Here is a 25,786-nt window from a genome sequence, read left to right on the forward strand (position 1 = left end):
TGCCAAATGAGCATCTTTATTTTACAAATAAAAACACATTTTCTTTTGACATTTCATAGTATCATAAAAAAGCAATTTACAAGCTTATGAACCAAAATAAAGCAAAACAGAATGATGAGTAAAATATAATTTGAATAAATATATTTTTCATGCTATAAAATAAATTCAGAAATGGCAAGTTAACAGTTAAAGCATCAGCTCTAGCTAGCTTCATTTACTTCATCATTGTACAAAACAGTAGAGTTGAGGTTCACAGTTGGGTTGTGTGGTTGTATGTAGAACGGACTAGAGGCAGGTGGACGGACAATGGGCCAAACTAAAAGGTCTCCCCTGTTCCTCAGCATTGAAGCTCGTCACATGCATGCAGAGTGGGAATGGAAAACATGGGTTCAGTGAGACCCTTGAGGCAGAATGTTTGGGAACCACTGACTGAGGATTTGTTTCCCCACCTGAATATAAGTGCACGTTGAATTCTACACACGAGCTGTATGCCCAGCGTGACCACTTTATAACACTAGTATAAACCCTGAGTTCTACTTAGTTTTTTGCCATATGACCACATACTTAACCAGATACCACAGAATGTGAGAGACCAAGGAGTTTCACATCAAAGAGAATGAAACAGGTCAGTCTAAACATTTAGTTAAAGCAGCACTGACCACTTCCACTCTGACCCGCTAAAACTATAGTCTCAGTACTCGAGGGGAAAGGGAAGACCTTGACATTTTTAGAATGAAACAGATTGCCACTCCCACTATGTGGCTGTGGAGCCCAAAATCCCTTTCAGTATTTGACACAGATGGAGGTGCAACTTTAAAACCAGTGGCATTGGGGTTTGACGGAATCACATGTTTAGCTTTGCATTTCAGTTCACTGATAGTTTTAGGCTTTGGATGCCTACTTAAAAAGACCAGCAATACCAGTCTCACCTAATGAGCATTTTCACCTAACCGGTCCAAAGATTCACAAAATATATAAAAATAAATCTATATCAAATTGTCCTCGACCTACTTTAGTTCTACAGCTCCCTGACATTCAGCTTTTGTTTGAGAAGTGACAGGCCAAGAACTAGATTAGTCTCATTGATACCAATATATCCCCTTAAAAAAAGGTTATTGCTTTTGTATATTACACAGTGGAGAAAGGCTGAGAAGCTATGGAAATCTATATCAGTGTTCATAAACTACCTGAAGTTAATCAGTTTAAAAAAAGTAATCGAACGAGCTGCAAATTCAAAAAGTAGTCCAACAGCCTTCCCTGTAAACACTTCGTTTTGATTACTTCTGGCCCACAAATATCGCTCCCCCGCCTTTAATATGAATAGTTTTGAACAAACAGAGTGAATGCAAACAAGTGTCAGGTTCAGTTGGTTGGTGAGTGTTGTGGTATTAGTAACTTAAGTTTATAAAAGCATTTAAACAAAATTACCCCTCCATCCCCCTATAATGTATATATATATATATATGCATGTATATAGTCTTTTGTATATAAAAATCAATAAATAACCTGACCAGACTAAAAGCACCATTTAAGGGAAAAAAAGGTCCCTAAAGATAAAGTAATCCCTTAAAAAGGGGAGACTAGAATGATATATCCCTCTGGAATATGAATGTATCAAAAGACAGGTTATGCTATTTCTAAGTATATGCCAGATGAGACAAAAACAAGAACTAACGTTAAGTTCCAAAAACTGCAATCAGCATTTCTAAACAAATGTGTGGGTGATGTGAGTGATGTGCAAAACAGCTATAACTGAGCACATTTGCACTTTGTTTTTACCTGCTCATTCTCAACAAGCTGTCCCCCTGGCCAGATGTAACAAAATTAATCTTGAGAGGGAAGAGTCTAGCTGTACTCTCCTCTCTCTGAGACTGAAGGAGATCTTAGATAGTCCTCAGTGCTAACAGAAAGGATACAGTATACATACAAAACAGCCTCTGGAGAGAGGAACAGAACAGCTCATGACTGTGATTAGATGCCATGCAAGTCACGATATAACAAAACACAATCCATCACATTATCAAATGGATACAAGTATCAAAAAGGGTCTGATGACAAGGAAATGGTATGGCTGACTAAAAACGAGGTGCCCATTACCCTGCTAACTTAAGAGAGCAACATGGGCATGTATCTCAGACATGATTCTCCGTGCCTATTCCCTTGTAGACATTTCATTTTTGCATAAACTATTACAATTTTWAAAAAAATCCAAATTAAAAGTGAAGAAAATCAACAGTACTTTATCAATAGATATACTTTGTCCTCGATCCTTTTATTCTTTCCATTGAAGGCAGGCACAAAACAAATGTCTACTGTAAGTGTCAGATGCTTTATATCCACAGGGATATACAGCTAGTGATAGTTTGTATGGCAAGGCACAGATCAAGATTCAAAAGCTTATTTTTCTTTAAAATATTTCTAGGATTTGTATGGTTGGCATCTTAAAATGACAATGAAACAATCTCAATTTTAGTACTTATGGCTTCATACATTTCTTTCATGATATGACTATCATATCTGGCAACATCCTATGTGGGATTCAACTGCAGTGTGTTGTAACAAGACCATCAGTTGGAAATAGCAAGGAACTGGGGAAAAAAAGTATTATCTAGAAAACTCATCATGCCTCTTGTTGGCCCAATGTATAGACATACCTTTGGAGAATTATCCACAGGGAAACCTTTGATTTGACTCCTGGCACAATAACCTATTAAGGACCATATTTTTACATGGTAAAGTACACTGAACAAAAATATAAATGCAACATGTAAAGTGTTGGTCCCATGTTCCATGAGCTGAAATAAAAGACCCCAGAAATTTCCCATAAGCACAACAAGCTTTTTTCAAAAAACAAAATGTGCACAAATGTGTTTACATCCCTGTTGGTGAGCATTTCTCCTTTGCCAAGATAATCCATCCACCTGACAGGTGTGGCATATCAAAAAGCATGATCATTACACAGGTGCACCTTGTGCTGTGAACAATAAAAAAGCCACTAAAATGTACAGCTGCGTCACAACACAATGCCACGTCTCAAGTTGATGGACCGTGCAACTGGCATACTGACTGCAGGAATGTCCACTAGAGCTGTTGTCAGAGAATTCAATGTTAATTCTCTATCATAAGCCGCCTCCGTCCTTTTAGAGAATTTGGCAGTATATCCAACCGGCCTCACAACCGCAGACCACGTGTAACCACGCCATCCCAGGACATCTACAGCCGGCATCGTCACCTGCGGGATCGTCTGAGACCAGCCACCAGGATAGCTGATGAAACTGTGGGTTTGCGAAACATTTCTGCAGAAACTGCCTCAGGGAAGCTCATTTGCGTGCTCGTGGTCCTCACCAGGGTCTTGACCTGACTGCAGTTCAGCATCGTAACCGACTTCCGTGGGCAAATGCTTACCTTCGATGACCATTGGCACACTGGAGTAGTGTGCTCTTCGCGGATGAATCCCGTTTTCAACTGTACCGTGCAGATTGCAGAACGCGTGCATGGTGTCGTGTGGGCCAGAGGTTTGCTGATATCAACGTTGTGAACAGAGTGTACCGTGGTGGGGCTGGGGTTGTGGTATTGGCAGACAAGCTAAGGACAACAAACACAATTGCATTTTATCAATGGCAATTTGAATGCACAGAGATAGCATGCTTAAATACTGAGGCCCATTGTGGTGCTGTACATAATTCCATTACCTCACCAGACATGTCACCCATTGAGCATGTTTGGGATACTCTGGATCGACGTGTACGACAGCGTGTTCCAGTTCCCGGCAATTACCAGCAACTTCGCACAGCCAGTGAAGAAGAGTGTGAAAAAATTCCACATGCCACAATCAACAGCCTGATCAACTCTATGCGAAGGAGATTTGTCACACTACACGAGGCAAAACGGTGGTCACACCAGACACGGATTGGTTCTGATCCAAGTCCCTACCCTTTTTTTTAAGGTATCTGTGACCAACAGATGCATATCTGTATTACCAGTCATGTGAAATCCATAGATTAGGGCCTAATGAATACATTTAAATGGACTGATTTCCTTATATGAACAGTAACTCAGTAAAATCAAAAATGGTTGCATTTATAACTTTGTTCAGTGTCGATTCCCAATTCTAAATCTGTAGGGGGACAGAGGGACAGATTCAATAAGAGCAGGGTTAAGACTTTACAGAGATGGTTCTGCAAATGTGCAGAGTGCATTACCACACAGAGCATAACATAAATATCCAAGACTTAGCCTAGCAGGCATTTAGACAGAGAACAATAGATTGTGGCTGACTTTGGACAACACTGTCAAGCATATGTTCTGTTGATGGAGAAATACAAAAATAAAACAAAAAGGGAAGGGGCTGTCACTGACCAGCAACAAGACATGGAGACAGTGAATCAGATAGCGCACTGAATCACAGAAAGGTCCTTTTGGTTGTAAACGGAACAGTTTCCAACAGCATCTGGTGAAACAATGAGCCAACCACTTGTGTAGTGAGCATTCAGTGGAGAAAAGACTGCATTGGTGACCTAACATTACACAATATGGAAATACATGCAAAACTGCACAACACCAATATGAAAACAAAATCACAGCAAAATAATGAAACCAAGTTCTGCCAAAGGCAAGGGGTTGGTAATGTGATAAAAGATGCAGCAAACAACCGAAAAATAACAAACAGGCATAGTAAATGGTGGTGCTACATTAAATGAAGAGGAAATTATTTTGTCCGCACCCACCTGGACCTCTGGGCTTTTCGGGACATTTCTCTCTAAACAGTGAGCCTGCTAGCTCCTTGCAATACTGTAATTATGGTTTTGTGTGTTCATGTGTAAAAACTAAAAGATAACAGGATACAAGGAAGGCAACTCACTGCTGAAATAGCAAGTCAGCAAGCAGAGGGGTAATGGAGCAAAATTACTGTCGCCAAAAAGTGATTTTTAAGGATCAGCTTTCCACCTGATCTTAACCGCATCTACCAAATAAAGAGCTTGATCTGGGCTAGGACGTTAGAGCAATAATTATCAGAATTTAGGCCCATATTATTAAAAACTACTGCACTTAGAAGCATTTTCACACAATAAGAATATTGAAATCCCGTTCGCCACCTAAACTATGCCATGGCATTGTGGCATTGCAATGCTTAGCCATGTAATGCAATATATATCTGACAAACATAGCCTACCTCCCATCCCAACCATATTGTGTGCATTAGTGACTTATGACGATATGAAAAATGAAATCTTTAACAAAAGTAGTGAAATGTGGTCAAATGACATTCATCCAACTGCTGAGCCCTGAGAGCCCAGCTAATCTCTAAACAAGCAGAGCACCATCACCAATGCCAGCAGTGCCCTTTGATTATTATTTACCAATTCACACTGAAAAAMCTAGCTACCAATCTGTTGTCAAATGGACTTACACTGACTGATGCAGTAATAATTTGATCATTGACTATTAAAAAGCCTATTTTTTTCACAGAATAAACTGATGGTCACCAGTCACCACTGCTCTTAAAAACATGTAAAAAATTAACATAGGCCTAACTGCCACTATTCTACTCACAAAAAGTGCACCATTACTTTGGTTCACAACCTTCTCTCACAACCCTCTACCATCTGGCCATCAACCTCTTAATTTCTAATGAAGCATCAATGAGACTACGCGCTTTCCCATTTTATCCCCTCATCTCAACAGTTACGTCTGATCAGGAAAGGGCAGAAACAGTAAATGAAAACAAGAGAGCAGAACAAGAGTTCTCATGAAATGGAGTGAACAGAAAAATGCCATGACAAGATGGCGGATATTCCCTTCTTCTCCCTGTTTGCATACTGTGAGCATATTGATTCCATGCACAGATCCAGGGCAGCGCTGCGCCTGCTGTGCCAAGCTAATGAGGGGAACTCTGCACTGAGCATCATCTACACACAGATTAAAAAAACAGTTTCACATAAACAGGTTGAGAATAATTAACTAAACACCATCAGAATGGAAGACACTCCAATGACTTCAATGTCAGGCTCAATCATTGATCCCATGTCGATTAATAGATAGAATCACATCTGTAAAACACACCGTGGCCAACTGCATGTGACCTTCACTGGGTAAAAAAAGATCCAGATAAGTGGAATCTGCTCCTGTGTGTTCTGAAAAGCAAACTAGATCTTAGCTACAGAGACAGTGGAAATCATGTAATGTATTGTGTTCTATTATTGTACTCTATCCACTGTCCTTGAGCTTGCTCAATGCAAACACACAACATACTTTATATTTCTTTTACACCATTATAAAGTGGGTGGTTTGAGCCCTGAATGCTGATTTGCTGAAAGCTATGGTATATCAGACCATATACCATGGGTATGACCCCTAAAATATTTTTAAATGTTCTAATTACATTGGTAAGCAGTTTATCATAGCAACAAGGCACCTCAAGGGTTTGTGGTATATGGCCAATATACTCCACGTTGCGTCGTGCGTAAGAAGAGCATTTAACCGCGGTATACTCACCTTATACCACACCTCCTCGGGTCTTATTGCTTAAATATAGCAAATCCTTTCTTCGACCACATTACATCCTTGTTGACCATGAACTGATGGACAAGGTCCAGAGTTCATACAACCAGCAAGGAACATTAGTCTACAGTATCAAGGCGTTGTGTTGAGACTGAGGATTGTTCTGCTTAGAGTTTGGCAAATATAACACATAGATCCTAAAACAAAACTGTTTGTTTTTTTAAACGGAAAACACTTCTGTTCCTGTTAGGTTCTTAGCTATGAGGTAGAACCTGGTGGAGTTTCATAAAATACTGTCTGTTATGAGTATGTAGTTGTATCATGAGGTATTGAACAGATATGTCACATGAAGCTTTGCACTTGCAGAAAAATAATTCCTTGTGAGTAAAGTGACCACCTTTGGCCACATGTGCAAAAACAGGTCAGGTAAAAACTTGTGACAAGCAGCAGAGCTTTCATAATATCAATTATTGCAACATGCCTATATTACTCTGTAAATATGTTTAAAAAACATGGAAAGATTAAAGAGAAAACAAAAACAACAAGGAGGCCTTGATTATTGAGGCCACCTTATCAATAGCAAGTTGATTCTCCTTCCTTTTGAAATAATCTGGTTTTTAAAAAGCACCCTTTTCTTTTCTTATTCTATGTTTCTACTTTCACTAAAATGGACAGGCGGAAAACCTGGAAGTACAAGGTAGGTTCAACATTTGAAGGAGCCGCTTCCAAAAGAAATCCTAAACATAAAAAAAWAAAAWAATAATTGAAAACATGTTAAAGCTTCCTCAACCAGAACAGGGGCCTAAAAATCACACCTGGACACCTGGGCTTCCTCAGGGCTACACTTTGAGCTCTCCTCCATGTCGGTGGCCGGAGCCTCCTCAGCATACTGCGTCTCAAAGGCCATCCCCTCAGAGGCATCCTCTGGGTCTTTCTGACCAGAGCTCCCCTCCGTCCTCTCTGGAGAGTCCATGTGATTGGTGCCCTCTGTGGCCCCCAAGTGCTTCTTCCTCAAGTGCTGGTTGAGGGTTCCCTGGAAAGGGAAGCACTTGCCACAGATCTGACAGTGGAAGGGCTTGTTGTCCGTGTGGCCGCGGATGTGGTACTCCAGCTGGTCCTTGCGAGTGTACTTCTTGCCGCAGAACTTGCAGACGAAGGGTGTGATTCCCATGTGCAGGCGCATGTGGCGGTCCAGGCTGCCCTTCTGATTGAAGGACTTGCCGCAGTAGATGCAGAGGAGCCTCTCATTGTAGGGATACCACTGGCTGCGCAGGCTCCGTTCCTGGACGTCATTCTCAAAGCCTGCTTGACCCAACACTGCTTCGCTGCTGTCCTCTGCGTTTCCTGGTTTGATCTGACTCAGGACCTCTGCTGGGACGGCTACAGGGGGGCGCTTGGCTCTGGCCCGGCCGCCCCTGAAGCCACTGAGCATGGAGCGGGAGGGGCTGGAGCTGCTGAGGCTCACAAAGCAGGGGGACGACAGGCCTGAGTAAGTGTAGCCGGCTGGCTGGATGACGGGACCGTAGGAGCCAACACTGACAGCCAGCACCTGCTCTCCATCCACCAGCTCTGTGTGGTAGCCATCGTCGCCTGCCGAGGAGCTGTCGGAGTAGCTGGGCCGGTCCGTCTTTTCCAACTTCACATGCACGTCTGTCACCTGGCCGTCCTTCCCAATCAGCTCCACCTGCTCAGTCTCTCCCTCCGTGGCTGCCTCCTGCTCTGACACACCGTCACTGCTGCGGCGGTCTGACTGGCCCTCCTCCTGGTGCCGCGCCCTGCCATGGCCTTTCCCTGCTGCTAGCTCAGAGCGGGCCTCTATGCTGAGTCTGGAGTAGTACGGGGGAGAGATCTGTGTGGGGTTGATGAAGAGGCTGCTGTCTTTAACACCGTTGCGGCTGGCCTGGGAGCCCTCGTCTGGGCTGGTGGCGCTGCTGATCTTGGAGTGGATTCCCTCCAGGATCTGGGTGCACTTGTCGATGACGGCCTGCATCTGCAGGAAGCTGGCTGCTGTGAGGAAGCTGACGACATCCTTGAGCTGCAGGGACATGCGGCCAGTGTAGCAGAAGGCCAGCAGCTGCTCAAACACCTCAGGGTTCTTGATGACGGAGATGGACAGGCCGCTCATGGTMCCCAGGGCRGAGTGGTCGCGGAAGTACGGRGAGCTGGCCGCCAGCACGGCCTTGTGGGCKCGGAACGGCTGGCCCTGGATGTGAACGATAATGTCACATAGCTTCCCCTGCAGACGCAAGTCGTTGAGCTGGTTGAGGACGGTGTTGCTGAACTCTGGCACGTCAAACTCTATGTAGGCGCTGCCGTTATCCATCTCTTGGATATGGCTAACCAGTTTGTAGACAACCTGGCAGAAACAGAAAATAAAACAAAACAATCATTAGGACCAAGAATCAGGATATATCTGAGAACACCTGCATGCAGTCACAGTTTAGTGACTAGTGCATTTCAAGTTTCATTTTCACATACAAAATATACAAAAGAACATTGACAGTTAACATTGAGGTTCATTTTAGATATTTTACAAATAGAGTCATGGTGTGCCACAACAGCCAAATAGCAACAAGCATGCTTCATGAGCAAACTTTGGCTGTCTGTGCCAGAAATATGCCAACACTAAGAAACCTGGCTACAGCCAATAGAATTTCACATTCACACTGGCCTGAGAAGATACTGTATGCTTTCAAAATGGCCAGTACAAGTTAGACTAACCTCTCATTCTTTGCCAGAAAAAGGTATATTTTTTAAAATATATATAGCGTTTATTCAGATAATAATCGCCTGGGCAAAAATGTTGTGCATTTGACATACTACAGTAATAGGCATTGAGAGTCAAAGCCTAGTTCAGCATTGACCCGACTGACTCTCGTAAGAGAACAATTTGGAAATCTGGATTTGAAATAAGATCCATTCAGCAGCTGGGCAATTTCACAGTAATTTGCCAAAGGAATGACTGTAGGGATAACTGCAGCCTCATCCAAGTTTGGAGATGGCGTGCAAGAGCATATTCATTCCACCCATTTCAGGATGTCTTTAGTGTTGGGAGTGCACAAGTTCAACACACAAAAGCACTCAGAAAACAAGTAATATGCACCACAGAAAAACAACTAACGACAACAAAAAATACAAGCAGATGTTTCATCTGGAGTGAAAATCCTCACAGCACGAACAAAGCAGGCCCTTAAACCTTGGAGGTCAGAACAGATAGACAGTGCTGCAGCATGGTAGTCTGACACAATTTGAAATTAGTAATTAGAAGGAATATGACAAGAACTGTAGTCCTCCATGTGGAATAGAATGTATTCTAAAAGGATTTGTGCATTTTAATTACACTAGCATGTTGTTTTATATGTTTTGGCAAAGAAAGACGAAAATCTGGTTATTTGGCAAGAAAGTGGTAGCCAGCCCAGCCTAGCTGTAAATGTCAGAAAGTCACACCCAGAGTAGCACTGAACACTGCTTTGTTAAGGAGATCAAAAGAAAAATGCTGTAGCCTACAACATAGATGGAAATACCTTAACCACCCTCTGAGGGTTGAAAATGCAGGCCAGTGCACCGTAATTACCAATGCAATGAGCCAAATGGGAAATTCCAGTGTTATGGATGTGACATTTCCACACAGAATGAGAAACAAAATGTCTCACAGACATTTGTAGAACCCTATAGGGGAAGCGTAGACACAAAACTACAGTAATACAATAAAGTAATGCCACTTTGAAAGTAACGGAACAACAAAACTTATGTGAGGGAAATGGACAGCCATTTTTGGGAGAATGGAGACACCAGCTAAAGTCAATCTCAAAGTCTTAGGGTAAAATATTAATAGCCACTTTGAAAGAATGGCTTGGCTACACACAAAAACAACGATGAAAATAAAAAAATTGTTACATATACATGTACCATTATGCATGGGAGATTCTCTGTTATGGAGGTGACGCTGTGCGAAATAACTGTTTATATATTAAAGAAATAACCAGTATCTTGAATAGTTATTGCATAGGCTATCAAAGTGCACTCATGTGTCCCATCTTAATTAAGCAACCATAAATGCACAAATGTGCTAGAAAATTTATTCAGAATTCTTCATTTGGAAAAACTCTACTTTCATTCTGAATTAGAGTGCTGCATACTTCAACAATTATAGAAATATTTGCACTTTCACAATAACACTAGAGGAAAATGTTATGGATGTGACAGGGTCCCAAAAGACAGACCGCAAATGAAACTGCAAACCATTTCAAATGTACAAAGTTTCAGTAATTTTATTCTAGATCATTAATGTTTTATTAAAAATATTAAAATGTTGTCAAATCACCTATTGAGTAACAGAATAAGCATACAAAAACTCAAACTCAAAAGTTTTTTTAATAAACTCATGCTTTGTGTTAATCTCACACCCTTTAATCTGCCAGCATAGGCTCTATGAAACCCCCTCCCCGTTGTCCACAAAAGGACACAGGGACTGGACAACTTGACCTGCAGCCACCCAAGCCTTGTCATTCTTGGCTGGCAAGATGTACACAAATCCTGTGTGGTCGTTTCTCCTCAAATTTCAACAGCATCAGTCAGTCTTTATCTGTTACCAATCCCACAAACTGCCTGTATATACACTGAGTATACCAAACATTAGGAACACCTTCCTAATTAAATTGCCCCCCCCCCCCCCCCAGGGATGCTGGCCCGTGTTGACTCCAATGCTTCCCCCAGTTGTGTCAAGTTGGCTGGATGTCCTTTGTGTGGTGGATCATTCTTGATACACACGGGAAACTTGAGTGTGAAACCCAGCAGCGGTGCATAAAAAAAAAAAGATTTAACATTTATTTAACTAGGCAAGTCAGTTAAGAACAAATTCTTATTTTACAATGACAGTCTATCCCAGCCAAACTCTCCCCTAACGATGCTGGGCCAATTGTGTGCCGTTCTTGACACAAACCGGTGCACCTGGCACCTACTACAATATCCCATTCAAAGGCACTTATATTTTTTGTCTTGTCCATTCACCCTCTGAATAGCACACATACACAATCCATGTCTCAAGGCTTAAAATCCTTCTTTAACTAGGGATGCACAATATATCAGTGAGAATATCACAATCGGCCGATATTAGCCAAAAATGCCAACATCGGGCCTCAACCGTATTGTCTAGTTTAACGCCGATGTGCAAAACCGATGTCAAAGCTGACGTGCATACCTGGATAACGTAGGTAGGTGACGTAATGAAGCCACAAAAAAATACAGCGCTACACGTGCAACACAGCATTCCAAACCTAACCCACAATGTCTGCGGTGTGGATCTATTTCGAAGTTTCAAAGGAAGATAACAAAAAGGCCATATGCAACGTTTGTGCTGCTATTATTTCCAGAGGGGAGAAAGTGAAATCTTTCAATACCACAAACCTAATTACTAATTTGAAAGTGCATCATCCCCCAGACGTTCAGCGACTACCTAGGACAAAAGCAGAAAAAAAACTAGGCGCACACTTCCAACAACTAAACAAGTTCAAGTCGAGCAGTCATTTGAAAGAGTAAAAACATTTCAGCGAGACAACTCAAAGGTGAAATCCATTAACACCAAGATAATGGAATTCATTGCCATTGACAATCAACCGTTCTCTGTTGTGGATGATGTTGGCTTTCGCCGACTGGTCGAGCACCAGTACACACTACCAAGTAGGCACTATTTTTCAGATGTTTCCCTACCGTAGTTACACAGTATTGTTGAATCGCACATCAGCGAGCTACTTGCTATGGGCGTCAACTGCTACTAGCTTCACAACTGACATTTGGACCAGCGATGTCAGCCCCATGAGCATGCTGAGTCTGACAGCACAGTGGGTCGACGAGGATTTCGTACTGAGGAAAGCCATATTGCATGCTCAAGAATGTGCTGGTTCTCTTACTGCTGCTGCCATTTCAATGGCATTTGAGAACATGTTTGAAAACCCCAAGAACAAAGTACACGATGTGCTACGTGATAATGCATGTAACATGACAAAGGCTTTTGAAGAATGCGGAGTCGCCAGTTTTCCATGCATGGCACACATGCTGTGAACGAAGGTGTTTTGGCCCAACACAGCATATCTGACACAGTGGCAAGTTAGGAAGATAGTGGGTAATTTTAAACACTCAGAGCTAGCATACAGCCACCTGCAAGCAATACAGGAGCAGCTTAGAGTGAAAACGAAAAGGCTTAAACAAGACGTTTCCACCAGAAGGAACAGTACTTTTTACATGGAGAACCTGCTGGAACAAAAATGAGTGCTTGGCGTGTACGCAGCTGACTATGAGTTACCTGCAACACATCAGTACAAACCAGTGGACTCATTGAAAACATGAACACAATCCTAGATCCATTCAAACAACTGACTCGAGAAATAAGCTCTTCAACTGCGTCTGCAGCAGACGTGATACCCTCTGTCATGGCATTAAAACGCCTGCTCAACAAAACTTCCAACAGACCGTGGAGTTAAAACTTACAAAAGTACTCGCTGTGAACATGTGATTCGGTGGTATTCTCTCTGAGCCTCTTTACTGTGTCGCCACCATGCTCGATACAAGGACCACTACTTTGATGCAGACAAGAAACAGGGTTTACGTGAAATGTTACAGACACAGCTGGACAAGATGGAAACGCAAGTATCTTGGTGCTCTATGTACTAGGGTGTACTAGGGTGGACAGTGAGCACCTTTTCAGTGCAGCAGACTTTTCAGTGCAGCCTTTTCAGAAACAGACTCTCGTAACAAAGCCGAGCAGGTCTTCTTTGTGAAGAAAAACTATCCCCAAATGTTAAAATTGTAAATGGGCAGTCATATTGTAACTAGAGGTCGAGCGATTATGATTTTTCAACGCCGATACCGATTATTGGAGGACCAAAAAAAGCAGATTTTTTAACATGCATTTAATTATTTGTAATAATGACAATTACAACAATACTGAATGAACACTTTTAGTTTAACTTAATATAATACATCAATAGAATCAATTTAGCCTCAAATAAATAATCAAACATGTTCAATTTGGTTTAAATAATGCAAAAACAAAGTGTTGGAGAAGTAAAAATGCAATATGTGCCATGTAAAAAAGCTAACGTTTAAGTTCCTTGCTCAGAACATGAGAACATATGAAAGCTGGTGATTCCTTTTAACATGAGTCTTCAATATTCCCAGGTAAGAAGTTTTAGGTTGTAGTTATTATAGTACCATTTCTCTCTATACCATTTGTATTTCATATACCTTTGACTATTGGATGTTCTTATAGGCACTTTAGTATTGCCAGTGTAACAGTATAGCTTCCGTCCCTCTCCTCGCCCCTACCTGGGCTCGAACCAGGAACACATCGACAACAGCTATCCTCGAAGCATCGTTACCCATCGCTCCACAAAAGCCGCGGCCCTTGCAGAGCAAGGGGAACAACTTCTTCGAGGTCTCAGAGCGAGTGACGTCACCGATTGAAAGGCTATTAGCGCGCACCCTGCTAACTAGCTCGGGAGTTGATAGGCTTGAAGTCATAAACAGCTCAATGCTTGAAGCACAGCGAAGAGCTGCTGGCAAACACACGAAAGTGCTGTTTGAATAAATGCTGACGAGCCTGCTGCTGGCTACCACCGCTCAGTCAGACTGCTCTATCAAATCATATACTTAATTATGACATAATAACACACAGAAATACGAGCCTTAGGTCATAATATGGTCAAATCCGGAAACTATCATTTCGAAAACGTTTATTATTTCAGTGAAATACGGAACCGTTCCGTATTTTATCTAACGGGTGGCATCCATAAGTCTAAATATTCCTGTTACATTGCACAACCTTCAATGTTATGTCATAATTACGTAAAATTCTGGCAAATTAGTTCGCAACGACCCTGACTCTGCATGCAATGAACGCAAGAGAAGTGACACAATTTCCCTAGTTTAATATTGCCTGCATATTTTTAACTAAATATGCAGGTTTAATAAAATATACTTCTGTGTATTGATTTTAAGAAAGGCATTGAAGTTTATGGTTAGGTACACATTGGTGCAATGACAGTGCTTTTTTCGCGAATGCGCTTGTTAAATCACCCTTTTGGCCAAGTAGGCTACGATTCAATGATAAATTAACAGGCACCGCATCGATTATAGGCAACGCAGGACAAGCTAGATTAACTAGTAATATCATCAACCATGTGTAGTTAACTAGTGATTATGTTAAGATTGATTGTTTTTATAAGATACGTTTAATGCTAGCTAGCACCTTACCTTGGCTCCTTGCTGCACTCGCATAACAGGTAGTCAGCCTGCCACGCAGTCTCCTCGTGGAGTGCAATGTAATCGGCCATGATCGGTGTCCAAAAATGCAGATTACGATTGTTATGAAAACTTGAAATCGGCCCTAATTAATTGGTCGACCTCTAATTGTAGCCCAGCCATCTAGAGTCACTGGAAACAATTTTACTAAGACCAATGGCTTTTCTATTGTTCATTCATGGCAGGTATACAGTGAGGGAAAAAAGTATTTGATCCCCTGCTGATTTTGTTTGCCCACTGACAAAGAATATCAGTCTATAATTTTAATGGTAGGTTAATTTGAACAGTGAGACAGAATAACAAAAAAATCCAGAAAAACACATGTAAAAAAAATTATAAATTGATTTGCATTTTAATGAGGGAAAAAGTATTTGACCCGCTCTCAATCCGAAAGATTCTGGCTCCCAGGTGTTTTATACAGGTAACGAGATGAGATTAGGAGCACACTCTAAAGGGGTGCTCCTAATCTCAGCTTGTTACATGTATAAAAGACACCTGTCCACAGGAGCAATCAATCAGATTCCAAACTCTCCACCATGGCCAAGTCCAAAGAGCTCTCCAAGGATGTCAGGGACAAGATTGTAGACCTACACAAGGCTGGAATGGGCTACAAGACCATCGCCAAGCAGCTTGGTGAGAAGGTGACAACAGTTGGTGCGATTATTCGCAAATGGAAGAAACACAAAAGAACTGTCAATCTCCCTCGGCCTGGCCTGGGGCTCCATGAAAGATCTCACCTCGTGGAGTTGCAATGATCATGAGAGCGGTGATGAAATCAGCCCAGAACTACACGGGAGGATCTTGTCAATGATCTCAAGGCAGCTGGGACCATAGTCACCAAGAAAACAATTGGTAACACACTACGCCGTGAAGGACTGAAATCCTGCAGCGCCCGCAAGGTCCCCCTGCTCAAGAAAGCACATATACATGCCCGTCTGAGGTTTGCCAATGAACATCTGAATGATTCAGAGGACAACTGGGTGAAAGTGTTGTGGTCAGATGAGACCAAAATGGAGCTCTTTGGCATTAACTCAACTCGCCGTGTTTGGAGGAGGAGGAATGCTGCCTATGACCCCAAGAACACCATCCCCACCGTCAAACATGGAGGTGGAAACATTATGCTTTGGGGGTGTTTTTCTGCTAAGGGGACAGGACAACTTCACCGCATCAAAGGGACGATGGACGGGGCCATGTACCTTCAAATCTTGGGTGAGAACCTCCTTCCCTCAGCCAGGGCATTGAAAATGGGTCGTGGATGGGTATTCCAGCATGACAATGACCCAAAACACACGGCCAATGCAACAAAGGAGTGGCTCAAGAAGAAGCACATTAAGGTCCTGGAGTGGCCTAGCCAGTCTCCAGACCTTAATCCCATAGAAAATCTGTGGAGGGAGCTGAAGGTTCGAGTTGCCAAACGTCAGCCTCGAAACCTTAATGACTTGGAGAAGATCTGCAAAGAGGAGTGGGACAAAATCCCTCCTGAGATGTGTGCAAACCTGGTGGCCAACTACAAGAAACGTCTGACCTCTGTGATTGGCAAAACCCTTGTTGGCACCAAGTACTAAGTCATGTTTTGCAGAGGGGTCAAATACTTATTTTCCTTATTAAAATGCAAATCAATTTATAACATTTTTGACGTGTTTTTCTGGATTTTTTTGTTGTTATTCTGTCTCTCACTGTTCAAATAAACCTACCATTAAAATTATAGACTGATCATTTCTTTGTCAGTGGGCAAACGTACAAAATCAGCAGGGGATCAAATACTTTTTCCCTCACTGTAGGTCAAGATTTTTAATTAATTTAAAAACAAAGCAGTTGTGTATGTATATATTTTTTTAAATTCCTAAATGAAAGATGAGCTGGTGTTGTAAATTAGCTCTTATTTTACTAGTCAAGTCAGTTGAGCACATTTGAAAAGTTTAAGTTGTGCCATTTATAGCAGTTTATGACAGCCTAGAGACAGCAATTTTTTTTCAAGCAGTCAACGCTAAATTGATTAACTGCATTTTAGTTTAAACCAATATTTCTTTCAAAGCATGTTTAAGTTTCTCCATACAGTCAAAATTGGATAGTAAGAAGAGCCACCAACAACTTAACCATCTTTGTAATGCGGGGCAGCTAAAATATGTGTCACGAATACCTGTTGTGCAATAAAATACATTCATGGATGTGTCATTTTTCTCATTTACAAGTTATTAAACAATCTGTTCCTAACTGAACAAATGAACATGACACTTTGTTCAACTATACTAGAATGCTTAAAAGGCTGCTAAAATGTTAAATATTGGTATCATTTTCTTTGGCAAGGAAAATATCAGAATCGGCCAAAATGTAATATTGGTGCATCCCCATCTTTAACCCGTCTCCTCCCCTTCATCTACACTGATTTGAAGTGAATTTAACAAGTGACATCAATAAGGGATCATGGCCTACACCTGACCAGTGTAAGACATGGAAAGAACAGGTGTTCTTAATGTTTTGTAGACTCAGTGTATACCTCTAACCCTAGACTCAAGGATTGATACACCCATTTCATTCCCTTGTTTATTTGAGCTAGCTGGACTCATTCCTCACTCATCCCTACTATATCGTCTTTCCTATGAAGGGTTAACTTCTTGATTTTCCTTACTGAAATAGTAAAAAAATTAAAATAAATTGAATTATAATCTACCAGTGGCACAGGGTTTGCACTTTCGTAGAGATTCTGAGACTTGACAGCTGCAGTTCACAAGCATGCGCATTGCAGACTACACAGATACAGATCAATATTGTCACTGGGGGGTACCCGTAGTTACTCAAGGAAGTTAACAAACTCAGCATGACCAGTGAAACTTTGTTATGGATTTTTAAGACCTTAATTATGTTTATGAATTTAAGACCTTTATTATGCCATGTGATCACATGCAATGCTCCAGTTAGCAGAACGCATGATTGCAGTTCATATGAGAACGTGAGTACATGCGAAACAGATCACACACACAGATAAAAATTGTCCGTTAGCTTGTTTGCAAACATAAACACACTTTGGAAGCAGTAGGAAGGGCATAAACATTCTATCATGATCGTGTTATGCAGTGTTGCTGACTAGTGAGTCATTGATCAAGTTATGAAGCGTCCATAACGGTCACATCCGTTATGCTTAGAACGAGTACTGAAAATACTTATTTTGAGAATTTGTATCCTACTTTGTAGTAACAATAACATTCAATTTGGCAAATATAAAAGGTCAAATGTAGTCTTTACTTCAAAATATACACATTCAAGGTAAATATGAAAGTAGTTTAATTAGGAAGTAAGCCATTTCACTTTTTCATGCTCAGGTTGACCTTAATATGGAATTGCTCAAATGTATCCTGTTTTAGCCACTTGGCCTGAGCAATTTGACAAAAACTGGTTTGTCTGAGACCGTTCTCCAGCTCTGCCCTCTTCTGCATATTGACTCGGTACTAGTACCCCATATATATATAGCCAAGTTATCATTATTCATTGTGTATTTATAATTACGTGTTATTACTTTTCTATTTTCTTTCTCTCTGGATTGTTGGGAAGGGCCGTAAGTAAGCATTTCACTGTTAGTCTACACCTGTTGTTTACGAAGCATGTGACAAATACAATTTTATTTCCCCCCCCCAATCCATCGGCCCCTCTCCCATCTCTCCCCCTCCCGGCCCGCCTCTCTCTGGCAATTCAGCATGATCTTCTGTCAGCAGTTTGAGAACGAAAACACTTTCTCCAATTGCCAAGGCTTGCCAAGACACCTGTCACACTACCCATATGTTCTCATCCTGGCACAGGAGACTGAGGGGGAAAGAAGCAAGACGGAGAGAAAGGGAAAATGGAGGTGCAGTCTTACATTATTTTCACTCTGCCATCATGAGGCTTGCAAATATTGCGTGCATATTAAACCTATCAGTGGCCTCTGCCAACACCATGCATTGCAAACTGAACTGAGAGCCAAGTTGAAGGGCAGCCAAAGAATGTATGCTCTGTGGCTGAGCTGAACCCAAAGGGGTGCCGGTCACATAAGCAATGCTGAAATGGACTGGATGGGAAACACAAACACTCACTTTAGTTTAGCAGGTCTGATTAAGCCCAAAATGAAAGGTCCAATCTATTGTGGGCCTGTGACTTATGGCTGAACAAAAGACTACACTTCAAAGACAACCTCCAAAACCTGCCCATCAGCACTGGCAAACAAGCAAAGAATGCTTACTTCAAGATAAGCAGTATTTTGCAAAACAGCATGCAGCCAAAACCAAGCAAGACATGATAGAGCAATATGAGATGGYCAACAAATAGTCTGCAGAGTGGGAGACTTCTGAGAAAAATGTATTTTGTGAATTTGGAGGGGGATAATGTGTGGGGATTATCTTATCTGCCCTGGTGTGAGCAGCATAACATGCAAGCACATTGATGTATTTTAAATTTGAGCATTGGAAATAACAAGGAATGAATTAATAAATGTAGCACTGACCCACATGAAATTGGGTTTCTGGGTTGAGTAAGACATGAGAAAGAGTTCCATTATCCATTAGCCTATAATCTCCTATCATCTGTGTAGCAGGCCTATTAGAATTCCCAATGCATTGGAGAAAAAGCACTGGAAGACAACGCAATCCTTTAGCTTATTGCCTAATCAAAATGCGACCAACACCATGAAAATAACACCCCACTTGGGATGTCACTACCTGCCTCATTCTATTGGCAGGTCATCACTCTAACCTCTGCTTACTTCAATTACTGACATGGACTACTATTCACGCCATTCAGCCATTACATTTAAATGTTTTCACATTTACGTAATTTAGCAGATGCTCTTATCCAGAGCGACTTACAGTACTGAGTGCATCTATTTTAATACTGGTCCCCCTTGGAAATCGAACCCACAGCCCTGGCGTTGCAAGCGCCATGCTCTACCAACTGAGCTACACAGGAGTACCATCTCCGTTCAGTCATCTCTGTTCAGGCCAGTCCCTTTGGGGAAAGAACATTTCAATGACCAGAAACTGATAACCAAGCTGCCGTGGAATAACTGCAGCACAATTACAAGTAGCAAAGGCCTAATTAAAAAATGGCTATTACAAAATTAGCAAGGGAAATCAGGCTTTGCATAGGCCTATTTGCTGGTCATAGTCTAATCAGTACAACAAAAAACTACTTCCCTGTAAGTCGTTGCGCAGAGAAGTCAAATCCTTCTCTTTTATACTCACCCAAACGGAGCACTGAGCTGAGCAAATCCAACACTATGCTAACTAGCCTACTGGTAATAACTATAACTTCCTTAACCTGTTCTCAAAAACAGATGACCCAATACAACTTCAAGCATATATTTAGCCTAAATAACTACTCACCATTGAGATGTCAAAACAGACCATGTTAATAAATATGTTTTGATAAAGGAATTAAAATGAGAACCTCACATCAAGGCTATTACTGCTTTATTCAGAGCCAGACCTCCTTCGTCTGGCTATTCCTAGCAGCTTGCCCTTGTACTGCTCAATCAACACTGATGGCAGAGGCAGACTAAAACCTTTTAAAGCTTATCCTGATGAGAACCATGACTATAAATGCAGGGTTTAATGTGTGCAAAGTCAATAATACTCACGCACAAGGCTTAATTGGTTTGTCTGTATATTCTGACAAGCCATGCAGTGAAAATATTCAGTGGTTGAGTAACTCCTATAATACTGCAGCACAATAGAAAACCCTAGAAGGTTGTATGGGCTTCTAGGGTGTTGTTTTTCTGTCTTCCCTTTCATATGAAAAAAATAAACTATTACAATGCACTGCCCTTTGAGTTTGTGGTATGGCTCGACCAAGTCCAAGTTATAGACAAAGTACTGTATGTGCATTAGCTAGTGAAAGGGACACACACAATTGTACTGTAACAAATTAATATAACTACCCTTGAATTAAAGGAGAATGCAGGTGAACTGGATGACCCCAGATGACAATGCACTTTGTACTGCTGTGTCCTTACATCATGTCTATAACTAGTGTTTACAACATACAACCAGACCGCCAGTGGTTTTACCTGGCCTTTTCTCAAGGTCAGATGCTCCATGTAAAGTTGACTACCGAAAAAACAGACCCATCATGTGTTTTTTAAGCCAATAGACTACATTTTATATTTCTGTATTACTGTTACAATGTTTGTTTACAATCAGTGCAGCTAATTTGCATGCTATTTAGCTAAATGCCTAGCTAACTATCAACTGACAATGCAGGAGACTAGGCAACTTTACTTGCAACACAGTAATTTAGTTAGATACTAGCTAGATAGCTAGTTTATTAGTTACTTGTTCTACAGTATTTCCCCACAATTGTCACCTACCTACCTAAAGGCAATCGACCTTCCCATTTCCACAAAAACACGAACGTTAATAATGCAATAGCGCCATTGCTTTGGATCCATGCAAATGAAATGGAATGAACTAACGTTAGCTACATGAACTGGGCGTTATCTTGATACACTGACAAGATAATCCTGTTGAGAAAAAGTTTGATTTGAGCAAACGTTAGCTCCCACTAGAATTAGAAAAGTAGCCAACGAGACAGACATTAGCTTCGAAAAGTTGCAACGGCATTATTCCGTGTCTGTCTGTCTAGAGTCGAGCAAAGTTTGCTGCCGCCCGAACGGACGTTAACGTCAGCCTGCAACAAATTCTGACAGGCTAGCTAGCTTCTAAGTGGCTACATCCTACGGCATAAAAACACAAGACTGACACACTTGGGACTAGCCAAAATAAGTTAATGTTGGTTAGCCAGCTAACTAGGTCTAATTGACGTAATTTGGCTAACGTTAGTGTTTGAATATTAAGCAAGCTATGTAATGCAGAACAAACCTGTGCGGGCTGAGACCATGGCTCTTAACAGATATCGAAGAGAACAGGCAAATTCCCCAAAAATGTGCTAGGCGTATGCGCTACCTAACGTTACCCACGTTGAACAGTTAGCGCGCGCTGCTAGAGTGGAACCTTTTTCACCAAAATGACACAAGCAGCAACGTTTTGACGATGAGGTTATATTCGATTAGTGTCCAAATCAATGTTTTTACTCTGTCAAACTCACCTTTTCCCGATCAAACGTCGCCCATTCCCCCCAGTAGCTCGCTTTCACTAGTGGAAGGCCTCCCCCACTCCAGCTGTGTCAGTAGCTGCAATTTTTTTATGCAACCGGAAGTGTATTATGTTTCGAGCCCGACCTGCCAATGATTCTGTCTGGGCAGAGATTTGGATATAATGACGAGATACCAAATAGTATGGATATAATGGCAAGATGCATGTCCCTCCGCCCTAACAATCGGAGTCGTTGTCCACAAAGCGGCACCGCGGGCTGTCAAGCTCCCGCCTATTCTTTCTTTGCATTATTGTAATTATTTTTGAATATTCGATGAGGGTTATTGACGTCAACCGCTTGTATTCAATGGCGAGAGATGCTATGGGCTGCTACCTAGTTGGTGGTGTCCGGTGCGAGTCGCAGGGTCCATGTAGGGAACACAGACGCTGATGGACGCATGGTGATGGTCGACCTGTTTTGTGAGATGAGAGAGAAGGCGGTACGTGAGGTGTCTCCTGAGCTGTTTACCATCGCCACTCTGACAGGACATGCCATGGGACCCAACTACTCTATCATCATGGACAACGGTGCTGCCCATCGCTCTGGCAATGCCCATCAGTGGCAGAAAGCGGGGAGGTTCTCTGTTCGAAACCAGGCAGCATCACATCCGGCCGTGATTGGCAGTCCCATAGGGCGTCGCACAATTGGCCCAGCGTCGTCCGGGTTTGGCCGTAAGTGTAAATAAGAATTTGTTCTTAACTGATTTTCCTAGTTGAATAAAGGTTAAAAAAACACATCTTGCGTGAGGACTATGACTTCTATAAGGGGAAGTCTGAGTATGAGGATATTCTGCAAAGCAACAACCTGACATCCTCTGCTACACCCCGCGGACATCAGACCCCCGCTGCCTTCCTCATCATGGCCTCTGGGCTGAACAAGTACGGTGTGGACTCTGGCACTCCTCTGCCTTACATCGACATCGCTGGTTCTAGCGGCCGTTTCCCTGGTGTCCCCACCGGAGCTCCAATCCTCGCCATGGCTACCAACTACATCGTGCCCAGTGCCTATCAGCCCAACAACGCCCTGCCCAGAGCCTAGCAATTTGATGATATAAATAGAATGTGTCGATTGGACCCTATTTTTCCGTCTCATGGTTGTCACATAGAACCGTCCTGATAGTGACAATTCAATTGATATGTTGCACAAAGTATTCAAGAACAAATATCCAGCAATGCTGTGATATCGGCAGTTCATTTCGAACATTCCAATACCTCTCCAATATTATATTTCTAAAATTATGATACTGTTTATCCGTCCAACCTCAAATGTAAAATGTTTGACCCCATTTCTAACATGAGTCACTGTATTTTTGTTTCTTCTCCCGAGTGGCGCAGTGCTAGAGGCGTCACTACAGACCCTGGTTCGATCCCGGGCTGTATCACAATCCGCCGTGAACTGGGGTCCCAAAGGGCAGCGCACAATTGGCCCAGCGTCGTCCGTCCGTGTTAGGGGAGGGTTGGGCCGGGGAAAGCGTAATTGTAAACAAGAAAATTGGTCTTAAGTGACTTGCCTAGTTAAATAAAGGTTCAAAAAAAAAATATATATGACTACACTCTTCATTACGCTAGCCTCATACCATGAATATGCATAGCCATCGCGAGACAACTCCGGTATAGTGTTTTTTCCTCAACATTGCCGGGATGTCACGTGTCCTACTTAGATCAGTACATTCGTAACACTTCTATTCGATCAAAAAGACCTCACGTAGCAAATGAGCCATTCATTTTTATGTTGACCAAATTAAACACTCTCATTAACCAGGTTTGCGTTGAAACTTTTTATGCGAGTAAAGTACATGTCAGATAAAAAATATAATTACATTTTTCGGTAAACTTTCCAAATGTCGACAAAACAACGTACACTAGACAAGGTGGGATATGTTTGTGTCTGTTCAAGAAATTATGCGATAAATGTCGGTGGAAACGGTTTTATGTGCAAATGTTGACATAATAACCATCATATTGAAGAAAACTTGGAGTCAACGATGATATGTTGTGTGGTCCTTCCACTACGACTCGGGAAACCATGCAGTCTATTACACTAGTTTACAGTTGAAATAAATTCTGACGACCTTCACATGGTGTTGAAATTGCAGTTGACGAGCAGGATGCTCCGTTAAATATAGAGGGTCATATTCTGGTGACATGATGATTGATGCTTGGCTGCCGTTTGACAAATAAAATAATATCGCTCGCTCTTATCCATAATCTCATAGTGTAGGTAGCCTACCCGTACTGTATCAGCGACCATTTAGCTAGAGCGCACGTTGGCTATATAACGCAAAAGTTTTTGTGAGACCACCAGTAGCGTTGAAAATGCAATGCAAACCCATTTAACTTGCATGTTTCATTTGTACATTGGAATTTAACAGCAAATGTTATTTTTATGTGCACTACGTCATCATGCACATACTTGTGTCCACAATAAGTCAGTTTGATGGAAACACATCTCTGGTGGAAAAATGCGCATATTGTTTTATGCAGATTTTAAAACATTCGCATGAAAATCTTTCGCCAATTGGATGGAAACCTAGCTATTGACCTCCATACAAAAAATCATCGCTTGGTGAGCGAAAGAAACAAAACACCGCCATCTGCTGGCCCAGTTGTCCCTGTTGCTTCGCCTTTTCCTCTGGTCTGAATCTGCTAGTATCGATAGCTAGATTAATAACCAAAATAAAACAAAGATGCCTATAAAACTTACGGGGTTCTGTCGTCATTATTATTATCCCGTACCTACACAGCCTACTGCATCAAATACCTGCTAGGTACGTTTTTTTTATGGTGACAAATTTGTAGCATATCCTATTCTTATATCTATACCATTTTTTAACAAGCGATACTTTTTTATGTTACCTTTATTTAACCTGTCAAGTCAGTAAGAAGAAGTTCTTATTTACAATGACGGCCTAGGAACAGTGTGTTAACTGCCTTGTTCAGGGTTTTGTTCAACGGTTTTCCAGAACTTCTTGGGGTTAGACCCACAGAGAGATAACTGCTCCTTAAAGTAACTAACTTTGTCAGCTCGGGGATTCGATATAGCAACCTTTCAGTTACTGGCCCAACGCTCTAACCACTAGGCTACCTGCCGCCCCGATCACATTAAGGTACAACAAATAATTATCTGTTTGAGTTAGGTTCAAAGTTGTTAATCACAGTAATTAAGAAGTACATGTGTGTGTTGTGGGATCACAAACATTTCTATACTGCTGTTTAGATTCCCTCTCTATGCGCAAGCACATGGCTAATGGGGCCTGCCCTACAAAATTTATGCTTCATACACTCTTTAAATTATATTAATAAGGCTTGCCTACAGCATATCACAGCATAAAACTCAGAGAAAAATAACATTTGGGTTTTGTAAAGAGAATCCTCTCACAGTTGAATATTTTCAGAGAAATGCACATTGGGCCAGGGGTGCCAAACTGTTTGAAAGTAGGGGTCAGAGGCTGCATTTGGACAAGAGGTCAAGGCCAATGCCCCTATATTGGGGACACATGGGTTGCGTTTAGACAAGCAGCCCAATTCTGATATTTTTTCACTAATTGGTCTTTTGACCAGTCATATCAGCTCTGAAAAGATCTGATGTGATTGGTCAAAAGACCAATTACTGGAAAAAAGTTATCAGAATTGGGCTGCCTTTCTAAATTCAGCTCTCCTTTATCATACCACATATGTGGTGATCTATTTCTGCCCAGAAGAGTTAACCCTAATTTCAAAACACAATGTCTCTCATATGTCCTAACTGCAATGATATGTGATAGGCTATATTCTACTGTCTGGAGATTTTTTTTACGTAATGGAAAATTTAAAACAGGTTCAGCCACAGGTTTGACCGTGATCTTGCAGAGTTACTCCACCTCAAGAAT

The 25,786-nt window shown here is 41.7% G+C and overlaps 1 protein-coding gene across 1 annotated transcript; it reads right to left on the reverse strand.

The window, feature by feature from the left end:
• LOC111975088 (zinc finger and BTB domain-containing protein 34-like) lies at nt 1-22,941 on the reverse strand. Its single transcript, XM_024003258.2, has 2 exons — nt 21,871-22,941; nt 1-8,857 (listed from the first exon to the last, which is right to left on the reverse strand). Exon 2 carries the CDS (start codon nt 8,822-8,824, stop codon nt 7,304-7,306), a length of 1,521 nt encoding a protein of 506 aa, XP_023859026.1. The 5' UTR covers nt 8,825-8,857; nt 21,871-22,941; the 3' UTR covers nt 1-7,303.
• Nucleotides 22,942-25,786: the final 2,845 nt, after the last annotated feature.

Source organism: Salvelinus sp. IW2-2015, linkage group LG15 (assembly GCF_002910315.2).
Source record: "Salvelinus sp. IW2-2015 linkage group LG15, ASM291031v2, whole genome shotgun sequence".
In the NCBI taxonomy this organism is placed as follows: Eukaryota; Metazoa; Chordata; class Actinopteri; order Salmoniformes; family Salmonidae; genus Salvelinus; species Salvelinus sp. IW2-2015.